Here is a 12597-nt window from a genome sequence, read left to right as displayed (position 1 = left end):
TCAGTGGCAATTACGGTACATTCGGTCCCGTTTAGTAGCCAGGAGCATGTATAGCACAGAACATGCACCCTGATCTTGAAGTGACCTCTAGAACAGGGGCGGGCAACTCCGGTCCTCAAGGGCCAACAACAGGTCAGGTTTCAGGATATCCCTGCTTCAGCACAGGTGGCTCGTTCTTCGATTGAGCCACCTGTGCTGAAGCAGGGGTATTCTGGAAACCTGACCTGTTGTTGGCCCTTGAGGACAGGAGTTGCCTCACCCCTGTTCTAGAAGATGGCTAAGGCCCGGGACATAGAAGGGTGAGGCGATCCGAGCCGCGCTGACGCTGAGGCTCGCCTGCTGAAATCTGGGCAATTTCATGCCCATACAGGCGAGCCAGCGGGCGCGATCGGAGCCGGGGGGAGGTGGTTGGAGGCAGGGCAGTGACGTCGCTGGGCCAATCGGCCGCAACGCACTGACGTCGACGATGTCACGGCGCCGTGACGTAGACACTGCTGTGCTGTGATTGGAGGTTTTCAGCCGACAGCGCGCTGAAAAACAGCTTGGCGCTTGGCTGAAACCTCCAACTCGTCAGCACGCCTGCGGACGCTCGCGTGAGCCCCCTCTCAAGGCATCCTCATTGAGGATGGAGGGGCTCAGCGCGGAGCGTCCGCACGCCTCAGCACGGCCTGTCCGTCTATGGACTCGGCCTTAAAAGTAACACATGAGTTCTACATGTGGTATTAGGAAAGTAACCCAGAAAATAACGTGCAAGCGAAATAATGCATATATAAGCAATCCTTACCCAACGATCTTAATCTAAGCTCTGTACTGCTCGGCAAACACCGGTAGCATCATATGAAATACAGAGAGCGTCCTTAAAATGCAGCGGACATTTGCCCAAATCTTGTAGTAAAAACATCTGCATTTAATGTATGAACCCAGAAAGATATGTATTCCACAGTATAAAAGGCTTTTATTTGGACAAAAATAAATACGCCAACACTTAATAATAAAATGTAAATAAAAAACCAACATCACATATTCTCTAGGCTCAATACCTACAGTATAAGAACACTCTCTATCCCCCCACGGGATTTCACAGCCGATGGCTTAGTGGTCTGATTCCTGGAGTATTCCCTGAGCTCCACACACACACAGGTGACCACAAGGGACGTGGCAGAAGTGGAAGGGTCATGTGGAAGGTCACAGAGAGTCGGGGGTGTAACAGCTTCCCGGGAGGTGCGTAGACGCTGCCGGGGGCTTTTTAGCATTAGCTGCACAGAGCGTATATTAACATCCCCCCCCCCCCCCCTTACTGTAATGTTCTGTTCCAAAGACTATGTAACACTTTCTGTGCTGTAATGCAGATCACTGCAGGTCGTCTCCAGAGCTGTGACAGGGGTGGAGGGAAGGGACCTTACAAGTGTACGCTGGCCTGCATTGGAGTTCGTGGTCCCTGATGGAGGATGTCACCCCCCCCCCCCCCATGCTCAGGCCAGATGACTGATACATTGTGTCTTTTCCATTCTCAACGCTTTGCCCCGAGCCAAGGCCGCTGCCTGTTTGTTGGAAGGTCTCACATGCCGGTCAGAGCAGGGCACAGACATTTCAGCAGGTTGCAACAGTGCTGGAGAGATACCAAGTGAGCCCGCTGCCAGGTATCCAGCAGCGCTCTGTGTTCCCTTTATCACCTCTCTCCTTCAAAGTCTTTTATTCTACCCCTCTCTACCCCTTCTCCATCCTCTCCTTCTCTTGTTCTCTCTCTTAGCTAGTTCCTTTCCTTCTCCCCCTTTCACTCCCTAAAAGCGAAGAGAAGGACATTCCCCGTGGCAGCAGGAGAGGCTGGAAATGCAATTCTTTCACTCGAGGGCAAAAACCTTTCATGCCGAGAGGGCAGGAACTATTTGTTGGGGGGGTGGGGGGGGGGGGGGGGGGCGGTACATACAAAATCAGTAACATACATATATTACCATAATGTAACAATGTATAAAATCAGTGGGGGCTGCAGAGCACCCCCCCCCCCCCCAGCACCCATACTTCCAGCCCCCATGCTGCGTACTGGCCATAGTTAAGACCGCAGATGGCAGCAGGGCTTTACATCGAGGGGCCTGGTCCCCATTTCTCAGACAGATACACATCGAAGAGTCTGAGTGGCAGTCTTATTATCAGTAATTGTAGGATTGGGCAGCGCCCCACAGATATCTAAGCTCCTGCTAGTGATGGGGGGACAAAAATGTCGGCACAGGATGCACAATGTACATGTGCCTAGGCAGTGACGGAAGTGGCATTGAATATAAGGGGCACAAATATTTCTGGTTGGCACAGGGGAAATGTCTAGTTACTACCCAGATGTGGGAAGCTTGGCATTTAGGGCAGTTGGCTCCAAAGGCACAGTTCTGCATTGTTCCCCCGGCTGGGGTTTTGGGCTCCCGTGGCTTAGTAGGGGTACGGAGACACAGAGATGAATATGATGAAAACGCTCTGATACCGCGCTCCTTGTGGTTCGCTGTGAGTCACCGCCTGCACCTTCAGTCGGTAAACCCCGGAGGTGTCCAGGGACCGCAGGGTGTAGATGATACCGTGTCCCCCTTCATCACGGATGGCAAAGGGGCTGCCAGAGTCCTGCTCCAGAGCGGTGAAGCTGGTTTGGTTTTGGAGGACGCCCCCCTCGGAGAAGGCGCTGAGGCGGATGACGTCGTGGTTGGGGAGGATTCCAAAGGGCAGGGTGAGGAGCTTGTACTGTAGGCTGTAGGGACCCCCCGAACTGCAGTCTGACACACACCGCCGATAACAAGTCCTGTGGGTAAAAGGGGAACACAGGGGGAGAAAGTCATGAGCCGAGGAGACACCTGAACAAGACACAGGAGCCCGGGGAGACAGAAGAACCCAAGGAGTCACAGGAGCCTAACGATACATAGGAGCCTAACGAGACATAGGAGGAGCCCGATGAGATACATGAACAAGACACAGGAGCCCGGGGAGACAGAGGAACCCGAGGAGACACATGAACAAGACACAGGAGCCTAACGAGACATAGGAGGAGCCCAATGAGATACATGAACAAGACACAGGAGCCCGACGAGACACAGGAGGAGCCCGATGAGATACATGAAGAAGACACAGGAGCCTGACGAGACACAGGAGGAGCCCGACGAGACACAAGAACAAGACACAAGAGCCGAGTACAAATACAAACATATTCTCATGCCAAGCTACTATATATTTTGGAAAGCTGTCTGTCTGTTCGCTAGGCATTTGGACACCTCTTAAGATATCGTAACCACATTTTGGATGATGGTTCCTGAGATCAAGGAGCAGGTTTTTGTCTGTGTTTAGATCAAGGTGGCGGACTGAACCTTTGAAAACTGCACTGATTTTAATAAATCCATCAGGACTGTAAGTAGCGGGACTGAATTGAGAAAATCCTTGTTTTGCACATTGGTCAACGTAATGTTGGATGCTCCAGAGTGGGAACTGGAAAAAAAATGTGTATATTTTTGTGCCGGGATCCAACTTCCGCCCTACAGGACAGGGGAGAGCTGGAGGAGGGAGCGGCGGCATCCCCGTGCAGGACCGCTGCTCCACTGCTCACCCCAAGGTAGGTGCATGCATGCGTGCGTTGCGCACTCTATGTGTGTGTGTGTGTGTAGCGGATTCTTAACGGCAGCATCACCACTCCAGCAGTGTTGCGTTGTCATGGTGACCTAACGTCACATGACGACGCATTGTTATGACATCACATACTGCCATGACATTGCGATGCTAGTGGAGGAGGGGGGCGGCGCTGGGTAGAGGAGGGGCCGCGCTGCCTGCATGCCTACATGGGCCCCGCAAAAGGTAAGGCCGGTCCTAAGCCTCCAGTACATTCATAGTTGGTCCAATGGATATCTTGGTCTGACCCCCTATTGGATTTTCTAAACCTTTTATGCCTGGTACGAACCAGTGTTACAAATTAAAATGCTTCCGACTTTGAGCATATACGTATTTATTTATCATTTAAAAACACGGGCTGCTCTAAATTGTTCATTTGTTTTGGTAAATTAAAACTTCCAAGTGCTGAGATATACATCTAAACTAGGAGTGGCCAACTCCCGTACTCAAGAGCTACCAACAGGCCAGGTTTTCAGGATATCGCTGCTTCCGCACAGATGGCTTAATCAGTCCCAGCTTCTGCACAGGTGGCTCAGTCTCTGCTTCAGCACAGATGCCTCAATCATTGGCTCAGTCTTTGACTGAGCCACCTGGGCTGGAGCAGGGATATCCTGAAAACCTGACCTGTTAGTTGCCCTTGAGGACGGGAGTTGGCCACCCCTGATTTAAGTGCACGAGGACAACCTGTCTTATAGGATCTCGACCATCACCATCAAATACAACGTACGTGCACAGAATCCGGAGCCAGCAGTTGTAACGCGCACGTTTAATGCATGCCGAGAACCAAACTGGCTTACTAAAAAACAACAATAATTACGGACCAGACGCAGGTCGTTCAAGCTCCTCCAAATCCGCAGGTGCGAGGGTCCGAAGAGACATTTAAAGTCTCATTCTAAGCCAAATTGGCAGCAGACACTCCGCATTAGTATTTACTGAGTGCCTTCATGTTACTGAAATAATTGTGTATGCGTATGAATGACTTGAACTAAAGGAATGTGTCTATTCGGGTTTGGGTGAGAAGCGGTGTAATCCTGCCCTTCCACATGGTGAGAACATTACCCCGGGCTAGGATCCTTACACATGGTGAGAACGTTACCCCGGGCTAGGATCCTTACACATGGTGAGAACGTTACCCCGGGCTGAGACATGGTGAGAACCTTACCCCGGGCTGGGACCCTTACACATGGTGAGAACCTTACCCATGGCTGGGACCCTTACACATGGTGAGAATGTTACCCCGGGCTGAGACATGGTGAGAACCTTACCCCGGGCTGGGACCCTTACACATGGTGAGAACCTTACCCCGGGCTGGGACCCTTACACATGGTGAGAACCTTACCCCGGGCTGGGACCCTTACACGTGGTGAGAACCTTACCCCGGGCTGGGACCCTTACACGTGGTGAGAACCTTACCCCGGGCTGGGACCCTTACACGTGGTGAGAACCTTACCCCGGGCTGGGACCCTTACACGTGGTGAGAACCTTACCCCGGGCTGGGACCCTTACACATGGTGAGAACCTTACCCCGGGCTGGGACCCTTACACGTGGTGAGAACCTTACCCCGGGCTGGGACCCTTACACGTGGTGAGAACCTTACCCCGAGCTGAGACATGGTGGGAACCTTACCCCGGGCTGGGACATGGTGAGAACCTTACCCCGGGCTGGGACCCTTACACATGGTGAGAACTTTACCCCGGTCTGTGACCCTTACACATGGTGAGAACCTTACCACAGGATGAGACCCTTACACATGGTGAGAAACTTACCCCGGGCTGGGACCCTTACACATGGTGAGAACCTTACCACAGGATGAGACCCGTACACAAGGTGAGAACCTTACCCCGAGCTGAGACATGGTGAGAACCTTACCACAGGATGAGACCCTTACACAAGGTGAGAACCTTACCCCGAGCTGAGACATGGTGAGAACCTTACCCCGGGCTGGGACCCTTACACATGGTGAGAACCTTACCCCGAGCTGAGACATGGTGAGAACCTTACCCATGGCTGGGACCCTTACACATGGTGAGAACCTTACCCCGAGCTGAGACATGGTGAGAACCTTACCCCGGGCTGGGACCCTTACACATGGTGAGAACCTTACCCATGGCTGGGACCCTTACACATGGTGAGAACCTTACCCCGGGCTGGGACCCTTACACATGGTGAGAACCTTACCCATGGCTGGGACCCTTACACATGGTGAGAACCTTACCCCGGGCTGGGACCCTTCCTATATGTGGCAGGGCAGGGCGTGTCCAGGCACTGATATCCTCCTCTAGTGTTGAAGCACATCTGGTTGGGGCCGCAGTTTATTCTGTTCTCCGAACATTCGTCTATGTCTGAAGAAGGAGGGCGAGGGAAGGCAAGTGGTGGGAAAAAGTGAATGAATCAGGGTATGAGCAGTAGAAAGAAAGCAGAGCAGGAGGCTGGGGAAATGGAAATCAGAGGTCCTTATTCAATATGATAGGACACGCACCCTTGGGTTGAGAAAGGTGTAGATGAATTTAAATGAATGGGGCTAAAACCTCCTCCAGTAAGGGGAAGATAACTTTGTGCAATGGGGCTAAAACCTCCCTCCAGTAAGGGGAAGATAACTTTGTGCAAAGCGGAGAGGTTGGTGTGGGTGAGTGAATGATATTGGTCATTATTTACAGGTTCACTTTGCTCTGTTTTATACGCCCTGTGCTAAGTGAACTTACAATGAATCCCAGGGCCTTCCAACAGTGAAAGGGTTAAGCTCTCCTTACCTACTGTAACATAATATGTTCCTTTGTTATTTTATCGTTTTCGGCCTCCCACCCTATTGTACTGCGCTACAGAATATGTTGGCGTGTTCTAAATAATAATAATTAAATGGCCTCCATAGAGATTTATTACATTCACGCTTTTTGGGTGCTGGAATCTCCCAGTGTCTGCTAGTTTTGTACATTTGTCACACTAGTCGTGATCAAAGCGTTGGGTTATTTTCGAAGGCTGAATGGTGGTTAAAATACCAATGTGGCTTAATGGCAGGTGTGCTATGATGCCAACCCAGCTCTCGCCGTGGGCAAAAGCTTTAAACGCGGGGCACGCGAGGAGTGAATGTTTAAAGGGACAAGAAATGGGACCAAGCATTGAGCTGCCGAACGAGAGACCTATGAGAAGACAGATTACAGGCCCCAAAAAATCCCCCATCAGCAGCAATGTCGGCAGAAGCTTGGAGCCCCCAGCCCATGGCACTCACCCTGGCAGTTCCTGTTGTTGGGGAGCAGCCTGTACCCAGCAGGACACTGGCACTGGTAGCTGCCCTCTGTGTTTCTACATTCATGTTGGCAGGGACTCCGCAGATGGCACTCATCCATGTCTGAGAGGTGGGGGGCGGGATATTGGCAGAAAGAGAGAGTGAAGGGTAAGCAGGTGATGGGGGGGGGGAGAGGGAAGATGGACAGGGGGACAGAACCGGAAAGGGAGAGACGGCGGATGACGAGAGAACATGACATCACAAGCTATCCCACCTTGAAAGATATTCCCATAATATCAATGTTAAAGGTGCAACGCAAATATTTCAGTTAATGTCATTACCAAGTATTTTGAGGCTTTCTACAGATCTATTCACCTCTGATTCTAAATCAATAAAACAATGATTGCATGCTGTAGTTTTCTGTAGATAAGGATTGGGGATTTTGTAACCTATGGATAATGCATCCTACATGATATCTAATGGTTGGGGAAATACATTAACAGCATATATATATTTATTTATTTTGGAAGAATTACAGCCTTTTCAATGTCAAATCCTTTAACTATTATGACACTTCAAAAGCGCTCCTACATCCTCCAAAAGTGCCGCAGACGTTAGGTCCCCATCCCAAGTGGCAGCTTAATACTGTATGTACAGCTTAGAGCAGGTGTGGCCAACTGCAGTCCTCAAGGGCCACCAACAGGTCAGGTTCATGGCTGAGCCACCTGTGCTGAAGCAGGGATATCCTGAAAACCTGACCTGTTGGGGGCCCTTGAGACCTGGAGTTGGCCGCTCCTGGCTTAGAGGATAGAAGGGAGAGGGGTTGGGGGATATGACAATACGCACAGGAGGGAAGCATATTTTAGGAAAAGAGAAGTGCTCTAACAAGAGGTTATTCTCTGCAGCGGGTGGGCGGCGCAGGGGAAGTGTGAGGAAGTACTTCTTCGCGGAAAGGGTGGGGGGGGGGTGTGGAAAAGCAGAGGGGGTACAGGCTAGCACAGCAAGGGGATGTAAACGTGCGCGGGATAGTCATAAAGCGGAGGATGAAACGGGTCCGAGCTTTTACAGCAGGTAGGAAAATGGGCAGCAGGGGGCGCCAAGTGGCTCTTATCTGCCGTCACATTGGAAGTTTCAAAGGGCACAGGGAGGAATGGTCTAGAGCAGGGGTGCGCAAACTGCGGGGCGCGAGATTTATTTTAGGGGGCGCGGGCAGTTGCAGAGATCCTGTGCTCTACCCCAAGGCATTTAAATTAAATGCCGGGGGGAAAGCGCGAGGCCTCTGCAATCTCTACTTACCGGGATTCAGCCGACTTCAGGACGCGTGAACATGACGGGTCATGTGACGTCACAGTTGCCGTGGTCACGTGACGTCAAATGACGCCGCGGGTCCCATGATGATGTTGCACGACCCCGCGGCGTCCAAATGACAACCCTCTCTAATAGCGCGTCTGGGATCAGATGTATTGTAAGGAACCCCAACTCTCTCTAGTAGCGCGTCTGAGATCAGATGCATTGTAAGGAACCCCAACCCTCTCTAATAGTGCGTCTGAGATCAGATGCATTGTAAGGAGCCCCAACCCTCTCTAATAGTGCGTCTGAGATCAGATGCATTGTAAGGAACCCCAACCCTCTCTAATAGCGCGTCTGAGATCAGATGCATTGTAAGGAACCCCAACCCTCTCTAATAGCGCGTCTGAGATCAGATGCATTGTAAATTCTTCTATATTTGGTACAATTTTTTCTCTTAGTCAATATGGGCCTGCGTGTGTTGTATGCTCCGCTGAATGCTGGGTGCTTTCTTACCAATGCACACCCCATTCCTCCGGAGGAAGCCGGGGGGGCAGCGGGCAGTGCTGCTCTGGCCCATCTGGTTGCCGTTTTGGCTGAAGGAGAGCCAGGTGTATACATTGTTTCCATGAATCCGTGCGTTGGGCAGAGCCCCCTCAAACTGTGCCGAGCCGTTCCCCAGCCGCTCCAGCCCCGCACAGGATCTTCCGTCCCCCAGGAGCTGCTTCCCAGGGGGGCAAAGGCATTTGTAGCTGCCAGCCATGTTTTGGCACTGGTAGGCACAGGGCTTGGGCGCCTGCTGGCACTCGTTAATATCTAACGCAGAGGAGGAAAAGGCTGCAGTGTCAGACGGTGCAATTTGAAGCACACCAAATATACTGTTCCCCCCCCAAGAATTACCCCACAGACCTTACTGCCCCCAAACTTCAGCGCCACCAAAGCTGCTCTTCAACAACTGTAATTCCCTGCTGCAGTCAGTGCTGTTGTATCTGCACCCGTCCCTGCAGCACCCCATTATACTGCTGCGCCAATGTGCCCCCAATATATACAGCTCAGCCAGAGTAGCTGAACCTCTCCTGCAGCTGTTCCAGCGAGTTCCACCTTCCCACTGCACATGAACCATCCTGTGCAATGCCCGTCAGTGTTAGTGTACATACCTAGGCATGGCCTGCCGACGCCCTGAGACCTGTAGCCCCTGGGGCAGGTGCAGCGGTATCCACCCATCGTGTTCTCACACAGCTGGTTGTAACGGCACATGTGGGAGCCATCTCGGCACTCATCGATATCTGGGGAGAACGTGACAGGGGAGCGTTGTGTTCATGGGGAAGTGGGAAGTGCACGAAGAGAAGGCCATGGGAAGACTCCTACCAATGGACCAACGTCTTTTGCCGGGTGACACGAGGCTGAGCCGATACTCACCACTGCAGGTGCCGGACTCTGAGCGTGTGGTGCCAACTGGACAGCTCTCCACGCACTGGTAACTCCCAAGTGTGTTCTTGCACTGCTGCTGAGGTTGTTGGCACACGCTCCTCAGGCACTCATTGATGTCTGGAAGTCAGGAGAAATACACACATACTTTAGCATAATAAAAATACGGAGCTCCTGCCTCTACCAGCAAATATATATATATATACCAGCAAATATCCGCCAACCTCTTATGTCTGGAATACATTGTGTCTATGTGTATAATCAGGTCATGCTCGGAGCTGGGAAGGCAAGGGGGACGACAAAACTCCGCAATATATTCCTGGTCCCTTCAGCATTTAATGAGTTAATTAGAATTGTAAAAAAAGCCAAAAAGCCTCAGTGCTACATCCAACATGACAAGTTATATAGTTAAATACTTATCCTCTTCTCACACGCGAGGTTCAATTAGTTTCATTCTTTGACCAACGCATTTTAATCCTGTAACCAGGTATCACCTCTTCTGCACGTCCTGACGCTGCTGCACCCGCAGAAAGCTCTCATAACCTCTCTAATGGAGGGAGAGCGGTCTTAATTGAATTAAGCATTTAACTAAAGGACCCTCACTTATGAAGAGAAAAACAGAGAAGTATTTTACTATATATTTGATCATATTGGGTGTAGCACTGAGGCTTTGTGTCTTTTGTTCTGTACAAGACGTCACAATCTCAGTCTCGCCCCTTTCTGACACAGAGATATATGGTGCGGTGGGTTTGCGTTCTGAGCTTACGGGGGGCTGCGTGTGTTTGTTAATTAGAATCGTGCTGATAACACAGGGTGAGTAATGAAACACTTTGCATTGCTTTCACTACTTTTACCTAATCTCTTTTGAGACGCGACGGTTTGTGCGCAGTTTTATATAAATCGCTAAATTGTTGAGTCAGACTTTCCCCCCTTCTGCTTAGTTAAATATGCGGTCATCATTCGTGTTGGACTTTGGACGCCCCGGAAGAGAGACCGAGGAGGGACCTGGTGTGTGTTATTGGTGTGTTGCCTTCCTGCACCAAAGGGGTTAGTGTCCAGTATGAGGCTGGGCCAAACAAGAGGTCAAGAAGGCCGTAGGAATAAGACAGAGAAGCAAATCTTAATCTCTCAACCGTCCTTCCTAAGGCCTCGTCCCCACTGCTCGCGTCTGCTGTGGCGTGCACGGCGCGAACAATATATGGCCGTCTATGGCCGGCCCCCGTCACTGCCTGAGCGCGATTGCAGGAAGTGCGATGCGCGACCACCTTTGCCAAAAGACTTTTGGCGCGGCGGCCGAGCGATGGCCACGTCCCGGTGGCGGTTCAGCCCTGAAAGCGAACCAGCCGCGTGACGTCATGGCCACGCCCCCACCTTGTCCGCCCCCACCCCCCGTCGCGATCTTCTGCTCTTCTCTGGACGCGCAACCACAGACCACAGATCGCGGCTGACAACTGGTGCACCTGCCGCCAGGAGCTCCGACGCGCCCGTGCACGCAGCGAGTGGGGCCGTAGATGCCAAATACATGATTTGGGTACTAGCTGTGGACACCGAATACAGAGGAAAGGAGAGGAATTCACCCCATAGACCCATTGCCCTAAAGCAGTGAGTCCCAACCAGGGTTCCGTGGTTCCGTGGGGCTCCTTGAAGCAGTCTCATGGGCTCCTCCTATGGACCACATGGTTTTTTTGTTATGTATTTTGTAGGGTGGATTGAGAGAGAGTGGGGTAATTGACGGACGGTAGGGGCGAGTGAGAGAGAGAGGGGGAAGGAGGAGTGAGTGAGGAAAAGAGGGAGTAAGAGTGAGACGCAAGGGGTAAATACATGCGAGGCGGGAGGGGGAGAGTTAGTGAGACGGATGGGAGAGAAATACATGGGTAGAGGGTGGAAATAGAGGGGGCTTGTGAGGTGTGACATTTTTGTGACTGACCCCTGTCGAACCTAATATGTGTCGGCCAGATAGGGGTTCCCCGAGATTTTTCTAATACTTCAAGGGTTCCTCCAAACAAAAAAGGTTGGAGATCATTGTCCTAAAGGAATGCAGGGATACAGCCTGTCTGGGGAACTGGTCCCAGAGGATAAAGCCTGGCTGGAGAGATGAGCAGAGAATGATTGTGGTTAATGCTTGTTTACATGTATATATACTGCAGCTTAGATATTTGTGTCCTCATCAGGCGGAGGCATAGCTATTAACCCGTTGTGTACTGTGCTTAAACTCCCCTTCAGTTAGCCAAAGCGATAAAGTGGCTGCAGCAACTATTACCAGCAGAATGGCATGAGCTGGAAGAAAACAGAAACCGGAGCATTTGTACACAGGAAATGTGGAGAATTGACATTAAGTGGGGACAGCATGATTACAGTATACCGTGCCTGCACCTGAAGCAGTCAGAGTCCCTTTCCCCAAACCCATTTGGGATTATTCAGAGGGCCGTGACACAAACGTCACAGACCGAGGTGACACAGGTGCATTGACACCCAGGTAACATGTTGCAGCGACGCAGCGAGAGCTGATAGTAAGAGGCGTGCTGTGCAAGGGGAGTGACTTGGTAAAGGGCAGCAGGTTCCGCCCGCAGTCACGGAGCCAACGGAGTAACTGACCTACGCAGCGCGTCCCCTTCAGCTGGTAACCCGGGTCACAGGCGCATCTGTAGGAGCCAATGGTATTCAAGCATCTGTGCTGGCAGGGGGTGACTGGGCACACTCATCGGTGTCTGATACACAGAGAGAGGAGAGATCAGACCACACGGCCCATTCATTACAGGATAACCGCGTCCATCTCAGAGCTTACTTACATAGGGTTAATGGAGCAAACCACTGGCTGAGCTGCACTGCATTACCGGACGGTATCCCTCAATCTAGCAATAAAGTACAGCACGCAAGGAAAGCCGTGTGCTCTCTATACAGCTGATCACAAAGCATTTAGGGACATATTTACTAAGGGGTGCTAAGCTGCAAGGGGCATTACAGCTAATTGATATAAATGAGCCATAGTGTGCCTTATGGCTTAGCATCACTTAGTAAACGTGGA

General features: G+C 51.4%; 1 protein-coding gene across 1 annotated transcript in view; it reads right to left on the bottom strand.

Annotated features, from left to right (window-relative positions):
- Positions 1-935: 935 nt before the first annotated feature.
- Positions 936-12597, bottom strand: part of HMCN2 (hemicentin 2) — a 104593-nt gene continuing 92931 nt past the window's right edge. The window contains 9 exon segments of the mRNA XM_075579523.1: positions 936-2779; positions 5850-5976; positions 6861-6980; positions 8661-8960; positions 9302-9430; positions 9564-9692; positions 12168-12257; positions 12260-12280; positions 12382-12418. Coding sequence (XP_075435638.1) covers positions 2419-2779; positions 5850-5976; positions 6861-6980; positions 8661-8960; positions 9302-9430; positions 9564-9692; positions 12168-12257; positions 12260-12280; positions 12382-12418 — 1314 coding nt within the window. The 3' untranslated portion in view covers positions 936-2418.

The sequence above is a fragment of the Ascaphus truei genome, chromosome 21, assembly GCF_040206685.1.
Source record: "Ascaphus truei isolate aAscTru1 chromosome 21, aAscTru1.hap1, whole genome shotgun sequence".
Lineage (NCBI taxonomy): Eukaryota > Metazoa > Chordata > Amphibia > Anura > Ascaphidae > Ascaphus > Ascaphus truei.
The sequence above is the reverse complement of the archived record's forward strand: the minus strand, read 5'-3'. Positions and strand labels throughout refer to the sequence as shown.